Source organism: Helobdella robusta (genome assembly GCF_000326865.2).
Source record: "Helobdella robusta unplaced genomic scaffold HELROscaffold_28, whole genome shotgun sequence".
Lineage (NCBI taxonomy): Eukaryota > Metazoa > Annelida > Clitellata > Rhynchobdellida > Glossiphoniidae > Helobdella > Helobdella robusta.
In genome coordinates this window covers 1,717,745-1,735,060 of record NW_008704435.1, presented here as the reverse complement: position 1 = coordinate 1,735,060, position 17,316 = coordinate 1,717,745, and the positions used below count along the sequence as shown (strand labels likewise).

Genomic DNA, 17,316 nt, shown 5'->3' with positions numbered 1-17,316 from the left:
AGTGTAGTTCCTCCAGGATGGGCGTCACGTGATCAAACTTCATCCTGCCAGTTAACAATTTTGCAGCCTTGTTCTGAATCGATTGAAGAAGAGCGATTTACCTTCTTGGAAGTTTATAAAACAGACTGTTGCAGTAGTCAATTCGCGATGTTATAAAAGCATGAATCAGCGTCACCAGTGCCGATCTATTCAATGAATGTCTGATTCGATACATGTTTCTTAAATAAATATTACTTGATGTATATATCTTCTTAATGTGATCTTTCATCGATAAATTGCTATCAAGTAAAACTCCCAAACGCATGACAAGTGAATCCATGAGAGGAAATAATTTTGATTATATCTGCTGTGTACAAAATAAAGAGACACTGAATTGTTAAACGAAACCTGCTGCGTTCGGTTTGTTAAATACGACTTGAACCATTTATGAGCTGTGTTTGTAATTCATCGTTATGTGGTCTTGCCAGCAAAACATCATGGCTTACACAATCAAAAGCTGCTGACATGTCTAAAAACGATAACAACGATAAGTTCGGGACGTCCATTGCCGAAAACAAACCAGACAAAACATGTAACAATGCTGTTTCAGTAGAATGGAACTGCATATATCCGGATTGATTACAAGGCAGTAGGTTATTTTGCGATAAAAACTTAAAAAAACTTTTAACCACTACACGTTCCATAATTTTTGAAATAAATGGAAGATTCGATATCGGTCTGTGATTATTAACATCATTTACATCACAACCTGTTTTCTTCAAGAAGGGGAGAACCACAGCATGCCTGAAAGAGGAGGAAAATTCACCTAATTGAAGGCAGCAATTAACAAAGCTAGTGAAAAACTTGATGAAAAATTTCAAATACTGTTTTAAGATGAGAGTTGGAATGACATCCTGTGAACTTGTCTTACACGGGGAATTGATTATAATATCTTTCAATTCATCTTCAGTGACCATAGGGAAGGATGAAGAATGATAACAGCATTATGTGGCCCACCATCATCTGTTGATTGAATAGAAACTTTGGTAGACTGAACAATTTTGCTAACTTTGTCAGTGAAAAACTGTAACAAGGGCTGTAATACTAACATCACTATCGAACATTAAACTTTTCTTGTTTCTACACAACACCTTATTAATTGCCTGCCATTTATTTTTCGAGCTTTTGTTGACCTCAATTAAATTCCTCCAATAATAGGAACGTTTGTCAGAATATAATTTGTTTCTTGCTTTCATGGAAGTTATCCAATTATTACGATGATCATCTATCGACAGTTTTCTGAAGATTTTTTCCATTTTTCTACATGTTTGTTTAGCTTTTTTACAATCATGATCTAACCATGGTGCCATACGCTCACCTCTATCATAGATTACTCGAACAGGCACAAATCTATCAACAATACTCTTTAACTCGTTGTTAAACATTGTTAGTTCCTTTTCGACGTCATCACTACAGCATGGTTTAGATACTGGTGAAGTTAAAATAGCACCAATGAATTTTTCCTCATCTACTGTTTTCCATGACCTGACTGATTTCATCACTGTTTTAGGGGCTGGCCGAACAATCATTGTTTCTACTTTTATGAAACTGTGATCCGAAATTATTCCACTAGGATAGATCTTAGCATTAAGTACTGGAAAGTCATGCAAACTGACATCTAAATCCATTGTACCTCCTAGGGTATGTATAGAAACGTTTACATGATTTACTAATTGAAATATATCAAGTATTTCTTTTAAACGAATAGATTGGGGATCAGCAGTTCTCTCAACATGCAAATTAAAGTCACCCATCAATAAAATGTCTGAGTTTAAAATTGTTAAGTACTCCAAGATTGAAACTGTTATTGGAGCTGAGCCAGGTCTGTAAGAGGATAGCTAGCAAGATGAATTGCAAAGAGAAAGACGAAGGGTAATTTGCAATAAAAAGGATTTTTTTACATTTAATATCTAAGTTAACTTTTACTTTAATAACACGTTTGCCGTTCACAACTTTTAATCGCTTATTAAAATAAAATAAATAAAATACTATTTTATTAGTTTCTAAATTAGATTAATTTATCAGCGAAATAATTTTACAAAAATTTCCCAGCATGGCCGGGTCTGCTCTAAAACGTCTCATGGCCGAATATAGACGTCTGTGTAGCCTTTCATTTTCATTTTTTCTTTTTAATTTTAATTATAAATTTTTTAATTTTGTAATGTTCTAAAATAAAAAAAATTAATATTTTATAATTTTTTGAATTAATTTTTATTAAATTATTTAAAATAAGATGAAGTATTATTAAGAAAAATAAACATAATTTTTTGGAAATACATTTTTATAAAATTATTATTATGGTTTTTTAGAAAGTTTGTCAAAAAATCAAATCAATATTTGTTTTTGAAGTTTCAACATATTTGTCATTCAATTTATTTCAATTCTGTATTTTTGTAATGTTTGAAGTTTGACATTTTTAAACATTTTTTTTCCATTAGAACTGACCCTAAACCCACCAGAGGGCATCCTGGCTGGTCCCTCCAATGAAGATAATTTTTTTGAATGGGAGGCACTCATCGCGTCAGTTTAGTTGGCAAACTTCTGTAGCAGTAATTGTAGTACCGTAATATTTTTATGTTTGTTGGATTTGTGAATAATAATTACTTAAGTCTTATTTTTTAATTAAATATACTCAAATGAATAATGTTTTCATTTTAAAAAAAAAGATATATTTACTCACTATTTTAACTTTTTTAAATAAATGCAATTCAAGAATTGATACTTTTGCTTACTCAAACTTAAGTTAAAAGCCCAGTTCAGCATTTAATTGTCATCAATCTTATCACATATTTTTTCATATTTGATTATTCAGATAAACTAAGCTATAACCTTGCAATTCAGTTTTTTAAACTTTTATGTGAAAAATAATTTTCAAGAGGCCCTGAAGGGACATGCTTTGAGGGCGGTGTGTTTCCTGCCCGACTGACATTTCCAAGTGACTACCCACTCAGTCCACCGAAGATGAAGTTCACTTGCAACATATTCCACCCCAACAGTCAGTTCTTATCCATTACTTCTGTTTATGTATTTTATTAGATTTCTGTATTAATGTCAGTTATTTGAAAAAAATGAATATATTATTTTTCATTTTCAGAAATTAATAGTTAATTAATAATTACTCTACTCATTGATAGTTAGTAGTTTAAATAATTTGGTAAATGCATTAATGTTTTTACACATTTTCATTTGTTTGATCATTGGAATAAAAAATTTGATAGACAATTGTGAAATTTTGAAAACGGTTTTCAGATCTTTTTTGGAATAAAAAGTGTGATGAGGATGGATATATCAGCTGTGGAAAGAAAGATTTTTATTTAAATTGAATGGTTAGTGGATATTAATGGAGAAATGTGTGAGACATCGAGGAAAGTCTTGAGATGATAAAATGGAGGAATTTATTCAGATTAAGATTTCAGCACATGATTGAAAAATTTTTAAATCCAAAATCCAAAATAACATAACTCCCAGAAAACAGTTAGAACATAATGTTTAATCTGTCTAGGATGATCAGATGAATTTAATTGAAGTTTCAAATGATGAATAAATTTTAAAACATTATGGAAACATGGATTTTGTATTAGCTTTAAGCATAGGAACTTAAATGGAATACGGAATAGAAAGACATTTAAACAGGATTTAAAGAGGAATTTCCTCATTGTAGTTTTCCCATTTTTAGCTTGACACGGAAGCGGAAGTGACGTTGACTTCACACATCCATTATATTTTCTACAAAGATTGTCATGTGACAGATGAATATTGACTGCAAAGGATTACATAATGACATAAATTTGTATCAAGTTTAGTATCAAGTCAGTATCAAGTTCAAGATCATTTCACATGTTAAAATTTCTCTGAAATCTAGAAGAAAATTTCCAAATTTTAATTTTTTAATCTTTTAAAGCATTGTAACAAAAACTCCACCGCCCTTGCAATTTCAATAAAAACCTTCTTTCCACTGCTGCAATCTCCATCCTTATCACACTTTTTATCCAAAAAAGATTTGAAAATCATCTTCGAAGTTTCACGTTGGTCTATCAATTTTTACGCAGTCTACAAAGATGGCCAGGTTTGCATCTCGATACTGCACGCTCCTGGGGACGATCCCATGGGCTATGAATCCAGTTCGGAGAGGTGGAGTCCCGTGCAAAGTGTCGAGAAGATTTTGCTGTCTGTCGTCAGCATGCTGGCTGGTGCGTCTATCGTTTCTCGCATTTTGTGTGTTTTTTTTATAGATATATTGATTTCTCCTTCAAAGAATTTTTGATAGGTTTGTGTTTGGTTCTAATATTTTCATGAAACTATTTTGTAAGAAGTCTGTTGGTTACACATTTAAATTGCAAATAATGTAATACTGATCTAACATGTGATCCTTTCCTTAAAACCAGTCGTTAAAAAAACTAGACATTAAAAAATTAAGCTGCCTACAAACGCGTTACACCTGTATCATGCATTTGTGTTGTAACTGTATTGCGTGTGTGTGCATGGGTTTGTATGTAGTTGTGTGTATTGTTTGCATTGAATTTTTTAAACATTAGAGATTTTCAAAACAACAAAATAGAGCCGAATGATGAAAGTGCGGCTAATGTTGACGCAGCGAAAGTATGGCGGGAGGATAGGAACAAATTCGACGAGATGGCCAGGAAAACAGTGGAGAAGTCGCTTGGGATCATTTAGCTGGGGCGGGCTGCGCTGTCGGCTTCGTTCTATATTTGTTTCATTGTCCTGTGGTTGTTCCTTGTTCAGTTTTTATGATGTTGTTAGGTTTACTTCTTATTAGTTTTTTTTTTAATTTTAGAATGAATTTTGATCGCTCTTAAAAATTACTTTAAAATGTTGTCTTATTTTTTATTCCGTTGCAAAATTATTTCTGTCAAATAAATGTTATTTTAATTCTAATGAATATCGAACTTTTGAAACACGGCTGTTCAATATAGATTCAAATGTTAATTAAAAAACGTACCGGAGAGACGTTTGATGTTGTCTTTAACTTTACATTCTATAAAGTTAACATTTTTATGATGACTCCACAGGTAATGCGTCTGCCTATTTCCCTTAGCCTCAATTAAGCGTCTATTTATACATTTCGAGATCGGCTTTCGATGTTGTCTTGGCAACTCTGGATATTATGTACGTACGAGTGACCTAGGTACTCGTCTCATCAATGGTACGTACAACACGTGTACATATTTGGAAACGTCAGATTTGACAACAGTTGTGACTTAAACGAAAAAGGTGCTCAACCACGTATGCAAATAGCAGCCAAATCGCAAACAGACACGTACATTCATAAGATTCATGTTTGCTTATGAATGTGCATGCATATGTGTGCTCGCACGTGTTTATACTTTAGCAGACGACTTGGTTAAGAATAAAAATAAAATTAATTAAATAAAAACAAAATTAATGGTAATTCAATGAGGATTGTTATGTTGAAGTTGAATAATGAAATTCGCATTTCTCAAAATTAGCAGCTAAAGTATTGAGCAATATTATTTTTAAACTCATAAGGAAATGAAACTAAATTTTAAACGTTTTCTAGCCCAATATTACGTAACGCAGTATAATATACACCCAGCCTATGGAAATGGTGCGAATTACATACTTTAATGAAATATTTTCCTAATTAACAGCGGATTAAAATTAGGTAAATACATTTATCCGATCTCTTTTGTTTTTTCGCAATCTATTTTTTGATATCTCTTTCGGGGAAATCGATAAAATTCAGATGCATTTCGTTTTTGAAGGTAAATAAATTAAGCGATCAGCAATTGAATATATTTATTAATGCCGATCGTGCTTTTTTAAGAAATAAAACAATGAAATCACGAAACGCTAAAATTTATTGAATTGCATATTGAAACGTAGGTATCTGACTTTTTTAACCTTTAAATATTATAAACTCTGGCAGTAACATGTTCGTTCACGCTGTCTCGGATAATTACGATTGAACGACAAGAACTAATGTAGGAAGCACGTATGTCGGTATCGATTGAGCGGAGCTTTTGCCGTGTAAATAAAGAAAGAAATTGGAAATATTCCCTATAATTACATTGCATCTGTTCAGAACACTCAATAAATATAGAAGGTCACGCTTCTTTCACGTTTTTATTAATAGTTTTAGGAACATAATATAAAAAAACTTTTTTCTGAGGGTGTGATATAAAGAAATTTATAAACTAATCTAATCTATTTTATCTTGATAATTTAGAAACTGTTTAATGGCTGATTATATCAATTTGTCGTCTTTTGCTTGGCTATCATTATTTTTGATTAATATTTCTTATCGTCAAAGTTTGTTCTGCTTAGCCAGATGTTTCGTGAGACGTTTGAACTGCCGGCAAAAAGATGAATGTTGTTGTGATGAGCCATCGATGCAAACTACATTCAACGACATACCATCCAGCAGAGCGTTTGTTTCATGTTCCTGGACCTGCTCCAACAACAGCCAGTGTCTGGCTTTCAATTTCAACCAGAATTCAAAATTATGCCAAATGTTCCATAAGAAATCATTGAAGTGTTTTCAGCGAAAAGACGACTGTTTTCATATGTCTTTAAAAGGTTAAATAGTTTTTCAATTTTTGTTATAAATTATTTTTAAAATGGTAAATGCTTATTTAGTTGTAATTAATGTCAATCAGGTAAATCCGATCGCCAGTTTAACATAAGGGCAGACGACAAAATAGTTTCATTATATTTCGATGGAGTGCCCCAAAAGGAACTGCCAAACTGGGACGCTCCTCTCGTATACAACTCGCACTCACTCCCGTACGATGTTCAAGTTGTTGCTGTCCATGCTACCAACTCAATCAAAGAAAGTCCGTCTAGCAATACATCAAATGTTCATATAAATAAAGTATAATATAACTTTTCAATACTTTTTTGTGAGAGAAATTTGTATGTAAAGGAGTTTTAAAAAAACATCCAAATCCGGTTTAATTAACTAATTCTTCTTTCTTGTGCTCTATCATTTCAGTACATTGGCGATGATCGGCCTCCACAAAACCCGATTTTTAACACTGTAGTAGTTGGAATGTGGTGATATTCAACAATTGACACAAGGACTTCACGGATGTTATTCACTGTTGACCGCGATCTCTTTTCCCTGCAATCTTTCCAGTAGTTGTTGAATTTTCCATTGCTTCCCTCCGCATGATGTGACCACAAAACTTTAACTGCCCCCTCGGATTATCAGTAGAAATTTCCTTTTTTCATAACCGGACTGTTTTAATACACCCTCATTGGAGGTGTGAGAAGTCCAACTAATTTTCATAATTTTTCTCAAAAACCACATCTTAGCAGCGTTAATCTTTTTTTCCCATTTCTTTAAAAATTGTCCAGGACTCGGAGCCGTAAGTTAGCACAGGAAAAATGTAACACCCTAACAATTTTAATTTTGTTGATATTTTGATTATACTGTTGGTGGGGATGTTTTTCATTTTAGAATATGCATCTTTCGCCATAGCTATCTTTCGTGTGATATCCACATTACATTTATAACCTGACTTGTTTTACCTGTTTACCATTAATGATTATGTAGCAGATCGGGGCGATTTTGCTTTTACTGATAACCATGCACTCTGTTTTGTTGATGTTAATTCGCAAGCTTTTTTTTTTCATTTCCAAAAACCAGTTTGGAAGCAATTGTATGCAGTTTCTGCTAGAAGAGCTGTATCATCAGCTAATCTTACATTGTTTATATTCACACCTCAATGGATATTCTAGGTAGATCTCTATTTTTCTTATGGTGATATCACTATAGAGACTGTACAGGTCTGAAGAGAATACACAGCCTTGCTTAACACCTTTCTTTATTTTGACAAAACTTGTCATCTTGTTACCAATTTTCATCGCTGCCCTTTGATACCAATAGAGGTTTTTGATAACTCTCGTTTCTTTCCATCAATGTCATCAAGATCACTGTAAAAAGCATCAAGGTTTTCTTCACTGTTTTCACACGTTGGCGTATAAACTGAAATAACAGCTAGGTTGAAAGATTTTGCATGTATTTTGACCAACAAAACTTTATCCGACACCGCCCAGAAACCTTCTAAGTGTTTAGACATTTCTTTGTTCAAAAGTACACCTACCCCTCCTACGTTGATTTACTTCCAGAGTTGTTAAATTTACCTTTTTCAAATGTAATGACATCTGATTTTTTCCACCAATAATAAGATTATTATAAATAATCAATTATTGAATCAACAAATAACCTTAAATCAAAATATGTTCGTATTAAAAAATTTAATCGGCTTAGAATACATCGAAGCGTTCAGTGATGATGGTGCCATCGCGTCGAATACAACATGGAAATGTTCTACAACATCTCCAGCCCTGGATTCCAACAACAACAACTGGTATGACGTGCATTATGATGATGCAAGTTGGTCAGCTGCCATGGTTCAAGAGTCCCACAGCTTTTTAGCAAAATCGATCAAATTTTGGTCGGAAGGTAACAAGGAAGCCTACTGCAGAACCAGAATCTGTGGTTAACAAGAGATATTCATGTGCCACTATGGCTCGTGCTTGAAACATTTTGTTATATATTCTTATTTTAAAATTATTAAAGTTTTTACAAAATTATAATGCATTTTTCCTATTTGAAATAATTAATAATTGAAATTATTTTCATATAAAACCTCAACATCTGGTTCAACTTTTGAGTTAACGTTATTACCGACAATGTTTAATATTCTTGTTTTGCACCAAACCTTCCATAAAATTTTTTCAACTATCTTGTTATCAGATTATCTTGCTATATTTTCTAGATTTCATACATATTGCTAATGTATATATATATATATTTATATTTTTATAGATATATATTTTCATTATTTCAAATTAATGAATCAATATTTCAACATATGAATGTGAGTTTTTAAACAAGTTGTGACCATCAAACGCTAATTAATATTTTTTCTTCAAAAAAATTCGTACTTTGATGTATCTTACGTAATAATAAACTTTCACAAAATGTTCACAATTGTCTCATTACTTATTTGTAGATAATTTTCACTTCGCTAAAACCAAACTAATAAACCCTAACTTAAAAAAAGAAAGAAAGGAGTGAATGAAAGAATACATTTTTGTCATCAGCTGTAAAATTTAGAAAGTGTATTTTAAAAAGAAAGGCAAAACTTTTCAAAAATATTGAGCAGACAATGACCAAATGTTTTTCATAAATCAATGGTAAAAACGCCAACAATAGCTGCATGTGAAGTGTTGAAGTTTGAAAAGATGATAACCATTGTACGACATCATCAAAACCAGATAAGCGTTGGATGAGTACGTATTTAATTCAACATTTTGTTTAGGTTAGGTTTATTTATAAAAAAAAAAAACAAAAATTAGACATATGAAAGAATTGCTAAAATAGAATATAAACCCTTTATTCATTCACAACTAGATTTACTCAATAAGGGATTCAACCATTACCTTAAATACGTACATATTACACATATTAAAAAAATATTTTGAAGAATAAACCCCAGAATTTCATGATTTTACATTTCTTGCATTATTTTAATACAGAAAATTGTTAAACATCCGATGTTGTTTTAAGCAGCGATTATTGGAACAGTCAACAATATAGGATGATGTATTCTAACGAGCACGCAAATAACATGTTCGTTCACATTGCTGGCGCTAGTTTGCATGTGCTTATTCTGTCTTTCACTGTTTTCTTCTATGTCATTTCGACATTCCGATAGGCAAAAGCACAGATTATACAAAATAAAAAACCCCAAAATTTTCAATATGAATTACTTATCTTAATTTTATTTAACTGTTTTTCTGGGAGCCATGTTTTGAAAATTATCAAATTATTAGAAACTGAAAATGCTCATTGGTTGCAAAGTTGCATGTAAGGTATTCATATTTCTGCGTTTGATAGCTCAGTCAAAAATTAATAAAACTAAATAAGATTAACTAAATTTAAATTATATCATCATATAAAAGATAATTTTTTTTAAATAATTGAGACATATTCTGATAATGCTTGTTCTCTTCTTTGATGTTACACTAATTACACTGCAGTAACAATTGTTACATGGCAACTAAATAGTTCGTATTAAATATTATAATGTTATTATTTCATTTGTAGATTCTATTGTATGGCTGACTGCTGTACAGCAAGTCAATGTTGAGGAACTCGATGAACCAAATTTTATTAAATCTTGCAAACTGCTTGCAGCAAACATGATGACTATATACATGTTTATTATTCGATATGTAAACACATAACGTGAAAACCGATTAGAGACAGTTTTGATGTTACCCATTAAAAGAAAATTATTTCCTGATGAATGTCTTCAAAAGTATGATAAAAATTAACTAAAGATGAGATGGCAGATGAAATGGAACAAATGGGCTGTGTGTGCCAGCGTGTTCGTCATCACAATAACGAGGACAGGACCCGTGTTCAGCTTTGGATTTTTCGTAGCGGAGTTCTATAAGATGTACCAAGTTAATATGGCAACTCTGAGTTAGATATGTATTCAATTACACATGTTTTTTAATGTGCTTAATTTTGTATCTGTGCAATGTAGTTATTAGCCCTAATTTAATCTATCAACAAATTTGTTATATCTTATAACCGAAAATTAATTTGGAAATTCTACAATAAATACATTAATCGCTATCAAACAGCATGGATCTCTGTTATGGCAGCTGGAATGTGTGGCATTCTATCTCCCATTCCCGTTTACGTCCTCAAATATTTCAACAAGCACGGATACATCGGATGTTGTACATTCGGGATAGTGACGCAATCAGTTTGTTTGTTCCTATCGGCTCTCGTCAAGGATGTTCGTTGGATGTTTCTAACGTTTGGTTTGATGTACGGGGTTGCGTATTGTTTCGCTCACATGTCTTCCTGTCTTTATCTGAGCGAAATTTTTCCAACTGGACAGAAATATCACATTATCGCTACTGCCACTATCTGGGGCGGATATGCAACAGGTTCTGAAGTTATTGCTGTTGAATGTTTTCAAGTTTACTTTGAACGACTTGTTTAAATTCAAAAAAAATTTTTTTATAGCCATATTATCATTCTGCTAATATGCTCAATCATATCAAGTTATTAAAAATAACTAACGATTAAAATAAATGAAAATTTTAGGGCAAATTTTATACAATTTATTGGTGGCCTGGCTGTTACAAATAATGTCTTGGGCAAATGTTTTCATTATCTTAGGTGCGATAAACTTGTTTCTGGGACTTTTGTGTGTTTCGTCGTTTCTGTTGAAGGTATGTAATGCTTTTGATGGCTATATTTATTTATATCAAGTTTACGCATTGCATACGTCCATATGCAGAATGATATCAGTGAAAGTTCTTTTTCATACTCAACACTGAACGAACAAGTATTGGAGAATAATAATAATGAGCAAATCAATCAAATCGACAAAACGGAAAACAATCCAAACTCCAGAGAAACTATTCAGAGTAACAAGCGCAACGATATTCTTCAATGGTTGAAAATAATATTTTGGCTCGTGGGAACAATGTTTAGCAACGTGATAATGATGGCCCTACCCGGAAGTTTCGTGAGATAAATTCATATTTTACGTTGTTCAGTGTTAAATTGCAATAAACAATTTCAGGCTTATTATATCATAACAGTTGGATTCACTGAAACGGAAGCGTCATACATTTTAATAGCACCATGTCTTGCTGAAATTGCTGTTTACATATTGGGGGCAGTGATTGGAGAACGTTTCAAACACAATCTCATCTATTCTAATCTTATTTCTTCTTTGATGGCTTTTGCAGTTTTCATACTTTGGTCAATATTTTACACAAATAAGATAGTGGCGATCGTCATGGTGATCAGTAAGTATTTATCATATTTATTGTTTTTATTATGAGCGCCCTATGCATAGCGTCAGAGGCGCCCGGATGAACAAGTGTCAGCACGGCCGCCAAAGGCCTGTTCAAACAGATGCTGCTTCAATCGCTTTTTAAACATTTCTATTGATGATTGTTGACGGATGATGAGTGGCAAACTGTTCCATATTGATGGTGAGCAATCTGAGAAGTCTTTATTGGCGAGAGCTGATGTATTGACTGGTTGATGCAGTTGCAATGAAGACGGCAGACGAAGTGATGCCGATGATTAACAGACGAGCGTGAAGATATGATGGCTGAGATGTGTTGAGTGTTTTATACGTGATGACAGCTATTTTATACTTAATGCGTTGATGAATCGGCAGCCAGTGCAGGTGAGCAAGAGATGTTGAACTAGAAGATGAACGAGGTAATTCTAAAACAAATTTGGCTAATCTGTTTTGAATGATCTGAAGAGAGAAAATTAGATACGCCCGGGTGCCATATAGCAGAGAGTTGCAGTAGTCAAGGCGAGATAACACAAGGCAGCGTGCTAGCGTGGAGGTCATTTCGACTGTGAGAAAAGATCGAATATGGCGAATAGACCAAATAATGTAATCACATATTTTGATGAGAGTAGATATCAAAAATTTACGATAAAGAGTTTATATAATTGTGTGTCTGAAAACTGCTCAATTTATCCTATTTATGTTTATTCATCTAAAACATTATTCCAATTCGTTTAGTAAAATTTTATTTATGAATCATTTTTTAGCTACTACAAATGTCATTTTGTACATTTTTGTTTAATATTGATATTATTATGTTTTGGTTGGCCATACAAGCTCTTGAGGCTTCTGATTCTTCCTGATTTTTGCTGAAAAAATATTTTAATGAAATTTGAATCGCATCCAACTAAACAACATTTACAGTGTATGGTCTGATAGTTGGCATCATATTTGTATACATCTATCCGGCAAGTGTTCAGGTCATGGAGCTTCCATTGAGCACTGCTTGGTACTTGACAGCCATTTTCAGTGGCATCGGAATTTTGATGGGACCTGTCTTTTCTGGGAACATTTTTGATATCAGGCAATCATATTCTGATATGTTCCTGGCTCTCGGGATACTAGGATTAAGTAGCCTCATAACCTACAGTAGCATAATTATTTTTGAATTTTTGAAAAGTACATGAAATCAAGAATCAATTTGATATTTATTACAAAATTTGTTCATCAATTATAAATTTTTGAATAAATTTTTTTAGCATTCAAATTTTGACAAAAACTAATGAGTTGATATTCCAAGAAATCCAGATAACTAATCAAAAACATATCTTGCTCAATTATTACTGATTCATTTGAATCTTATTAAATGAGTTTTGACTTGTTAAAGATAGTTCACAAATTTTTTTGCCTGTCTTAACAACGTCATTAAAAATCATTTGCCAAAATAAATAAATAAATAAAATAAATAAATATGAATAATTTACAATAAAAGGCATAAAATTACTACTTCTATTGCAAATGTTAATACCACATAAATTCTGTCCTTTAATATCCGACTCTAGCATATAAAAAAACTGTCTAGAAATTTTTCCTTATTTTCTTGCTTATGTCACTGTTACAAATGTTTATTAACATAACACAATATAACATTACAAAATATTTTATAGTGATCCAAAAAGACTGAGTCTGTGACAGGACCACTCTGAGACTTTTTTAAATATCCTATTTTTGCCAAGTTTGCTTTAAAGTTATTAGTTGTTTTTTCGCATATTATTTCATCTCCCAGTTTGTTCCACTCGTTGAAAACTCTGCAGCTGAAAAATATTTGCTTCATCGATCCTGAGCTTTTTTTAAAGATTATATGTTTATGCCCCCTTGTTCTACCGTTCATTTTAAGTTCAACAAATTTCGCTAATTCTAAATCTCCTTCATAGTGATGATTTTGTACGCATGCATCAAATCTCCACTTGTTCTTCTTTTTTCTAATGTTGTCAAACAACAAACTTTTAATATGTCTTCATTTGGCATACCGCGACAGCCCTTTATCATTCTTGTGCCATCCTTTAAATATTCTCAAGCATATGTCTGCATTTTAGTTGCCTCGATGCATTTCCACGCTACCTTACCATTCCGATGGATTATCACCTCATGACCCTTTTCCTCTTCAACATTTTTAGTGGTGTTTTCCTAGTTTGAATACGTTTTTCTTGTTGGTGGCTCCCATATGTATGACTGCGCATTTGTCGGTATGCAAATCTGTCAATCCTCAGCTCATTTGCATATTTTTCACAGATCGCATGATGGAATTTAAATATATTCATCGTGGTCTTCAACGGCACATAATTTAGTGTCATCTGCAAATTTTGAAATTTTAAACTTTATTCCTAGATAAATATCATTAATGTATATTACTAATAGCAAAGGTCCTAATACGGATCCTTGAGGAACCCTACTCGTAACATTGCCTCAGTTTCAAAAGTTTATAACAATACGAACTTTTTGGCATCTATCTTGTAACCCGTTAGAAACACACTTAAGTGTGCTTGCTGTGATTCCACTTGTCTCTAAATTTAAGGCCAAACGTTTATGCGGTACTTTATTGAAAACCTTAGCAAAATCTAAGTACACAATATCCACTGCTTTCTTTTTGTCAAAATTTTCAGATACCTTTTGAAAAAAGTCAAGCAAATTTGTTAGGCACGAACGCTCTTCCATAAATCCATGTTGGCCCTTGTATATGATATCTTTTTAATTATTCTTTCGAGTATCTTGTAAGGATAATTGGTTCATAATTTCTTGGGTTGCAACGATCTCCTTTCTTAAAGAGTGGCACTATGATTGCATTATTCCAATCGGATGGTATTTCACCCGTTGCCAACGATTTATTGAAAAGTGTTAACAGTTTTTCCTCAATGTCCTCATATTTTTCAGAAATGCTGAATTGAGGCCGTTGCTTCTGGGGCTTTTATCTTTTTTAGTTTTTGTAGTTCATCGACCATCTGTTGTTTCGTCATTGTAGCATCATCTAAGACAATCATTTCATTTCCATTCAAGTTAAATTGCAAAGATGTAAAGATCTCCCTTGTAAATACAAAACTTAAATAAGAGTTAAGTATGTCTGATATTTTTTGATGGTCATCAGTAACGACACCATTCTCAGTTCGTCGTACAAAATATAAATGGCGCGAAGACAACGTTCCAACATCCACACAAAAAAAAATCTCGACTGCCGAAATCCAAAAATAAACCGGAAGAAAAGGCAAAATGTATTTATTAGATACACTAACTAAATATAAATACAACTGTTAAATACAAAATATACTTATAAGGCACACAAGTAGCACCAATTAAGGAAATGAAGTGCCGTTGAAAATTTAAATAACAGTAATATATAATAAATATATAGCCTAGTTAGCTCAGTCAGTAGGAGTGCCATGTCTCGCGCTGCTATTACGCTTTAGTATGGTTCGAATACTGTTTGTCCCAAACTCAAAAACCATCAAACGCAAATGGTGTATGCGTGGGCATACGTAATGTATACGTGCGTCGTGTGTTGTGGATGGTACAGCCTTCGGGGCACGAAAGTTTAACTACTAGTATGGAATAACATGTAAGCAGCTTTGCATTTGACAGAGCTGTATTATAAAGAATAAACAAATATATATGTTGGGAAACTAATTATCTTGGTGTATTTTTGTAATACATATAGCCTAATGAAATGTAGATGCGAATAAATAATTGAAGTATAACTAATTTATTTTGATGACAAAAAATGGTAAACAAACCGTGAAGCACATGGCATTGCATCACAAAGCATCTTGCTTTATAATTTTCGTCTGTTAGGCTCCTAACGGACTCAACATTCTTACTTTAAAACTTGCTTTAAGAAGAGTTTCAATGATTAACACGCGAACGCAATGTACTTACAAATACAGGCTTAAAATAGATTTCGAAATGTGGTAAAGTTTTATTAATTTTAATTCATAAAAAATTTGACTCGCACGATTGCTTCTGAATGATTAATGTAAAATACAATCGGTCTTTCATTGCGCGAACAATGAACGTTGGTAATTCACAGTTGGTAATTTATGTCACATCGTACGATGTGACATAAATAACTGACCATCCTCCATCTTACTAAGCGAAAGATGGAGCCACAAAACTTTCCCTTTAATTTTGAATGAAATCTTTTTCCAAAATTAATGGACCCTTTGTTATTAAATTGTTACATTAAATTTATCGTTTTGGGATTGTGTTAAATTCAATAAATAAACATGAGATGTTGTAGAAAGCAATAGGATCGATTAATATTGTTATTATACGTGTGTATGTGTGAGAATGTATGCGTGATTTAGTGAATGATTGCTCGTGACAGAGTAGTAAAAATTTCGACGAATGAAAAGTATATAAATTCCAACTTTTAACTCAGAAATTGAAAAAGCTGAAAATATTATTTTTAGAGAAGAATTAGACTCAGGTCGAAAATAAAGTTAAAGAGACGATGTTGAAGCAATTGTTCGCTCTCCTGTTCCTCTCTGTTTGCTGTTCAGTTGTTGAGGGTTCACTTATCTCCGACTGCAAATGTGAGTTCACATTTTTACATCATTATTATTTTTATTACCAAATTTGAATTTCAGACAAACACATCAAGAATCCAATTTAAGCATTGAATTTCAAATAATCAAATTTGTCATTTCAGCCGTACAACTCACCTCACACTCTAACATTATGTCAAATACGCTCTCCTGTTATTACTTAAATTTGACGAAATAAAATTTTTACAATTTAGTTATAAAAGATTTTTAATTGTATGGCCACGGTTAAAACGTTCAATGGTTTTGTTTAAAAAAAAACAAATTTCAATCAAATTTATTCAAAAATTACTTGATAATTAAATAACTAAAATTTCAAAGCTAAAAGCATCCGGTGCTCAACAGTGGCCGAGTTATTGAACTCGAAGATGTGCGACCAGTACTGCAGGGTTTGTTGGGACGCCGATAGTGGCAGCTGCGTCCCCGCGGACACCTCCTGCATCAAAATCCTGCCGACCTTCAAGAGATGTGAGTGCGTCAACAAGCACAGAAAGAGAATCAGGTGGTGGAATCCTATGTGCTGGCTCTAAATGGAACATGAGATGCATGCACTCATTTGAGAATGTTTTAAAACGTTTATTTATTTTAAATATTTTAAAAGTTTATTTAACAACGTTTTAACTTCAGACAAGCATTTCTTTAAAATTTGTTTTTCAAAAGACTTTTATTTTTAAAATTTAATTTTCAAAAAACTTCTATTTTTTAAAATTCTTCGTCCAATAAATTACTTGTAACTTAGTTTCGCTAGAAGTATTTTATAAACGTTTTTCGAAAAAGTTAAATATTGGTGGAAAGATTTCAGACTTTATACGAGCAGATTCCCCGAAACGTCAAACGTCTCAAACTTTGGAGGT

The 17,316-nt window shown here is 32.5% G+C and overlaps 4 protein-coding genes across 4 annotated transcripts; 3 read left to right on the top strand and 1 right to left on the bottom strand.

Moving 5' to 3' along the window:
• The first annotated feature begins 1,969 nt into the window (after positions 1-1,969).
• HELRODRAFT_154853 (hypothetical protein) lies at positions 1,970-4,944 on the top strand. The gene is made up of 5 exons (XM_009020585.1): positions 1,970-2,135; positions 2,478-2,559; positions 2,916-3,034; positions 4,089-4,229; positions 4,598-4,944. Exons 1-5 carry the CDS (start codon positions 2,093-2,095, stop codon positions 4,711-4,713), a joined length of 501 nt encoding a protein of 166 aa, XP_009018833.1. The 5' UTR covers positions 1,970-2,092; the 3' UTR covers positions 4,714-4,944.
• Positions 4,945-6,257: 1,313 nt separating this feature from the next.
• Positions 6,258-8,529, top strand: HELRODRAFT_174032 (hypothetical protein; the record flags this gene model as incomplete). Its single annotated transcript, XM_009020584.1, has 3 exons — positions 6,258-6,597; positions 6,678-6,854; positions 8,294-8,529. 3 exons carry the CDS (start codon positions 6,258-6,260, stop codon positions 8,527-8,529), a joined length of 753 nt encoding a protein of 250 aa, XP_009018832.1.
• A 1,845-nt stretch (positions 8,530-10,374) lies between these two features.
• Positions 10,375-11,591, top strand: HELRODRAFT_174031 (hypothetical protein; the record flags this gene model as incomplete). The annotated part of the gene is made up of 4 exons (XM_009020583.1): positions 10,375-10,519; positions 10,684-10,995; positions 11,156-11,283; positions 11,352-11,591. 4 exons carry the CDS (start codon positions 10,375-10,377, stop codon positions 11,589-11,591), a joined length of 825 nt encoding a protein of 274 aa, XP_009018831.1.
• Positions 11,592-12,846: 1,255 nt separating this feature from the next.
• Positions 12,847-15,667, bottom strand: HELRODRAFT_174030 (hypothetical protein; the record flags this gene model as incomplete). Its single annotated transcript, XM_009020582.1, has 4 exons — positions 12,847-13,014; positions 14,024-14,224; positions 14,367-14,537; positions 15,656-15,667. 4 exons carry the CDS (start codon positions 15,665-15,667, stop codon positions 12,847-12,849), a joined length of 552 nt encoding a protein of 183 aa, XP_009018830.1.
• Between the last annotated feature and the right edge of the window lie 1,649 nt (positions 15,668-17,316).

Excerpts from the sequence above, each read along its gene's own strand:
- HELRODRAFT_154853 (XM_009020585.1), top strand. The coding sequence starts at position 2,093 with ATGGCCGGGTCTGCTCTAAAACGTCTCATGGCCGAATATAGAC. Across the intron at positions 2,136-2,477 it reads TCTCATGGCCGAATATAGAC|AACTGACCCTAAACCCACCA; the intron begins GTCTGTGTAGCC and ends TTTTTCCATTAG. Across the intron at positions 2,560-2,915 it reads GAATGGGAGGCACTCATCGC|AGGCCCTGAAGGGACATGCT; the intron begins GTCAGTTTAGTT and ends ATAATTTTCAAG.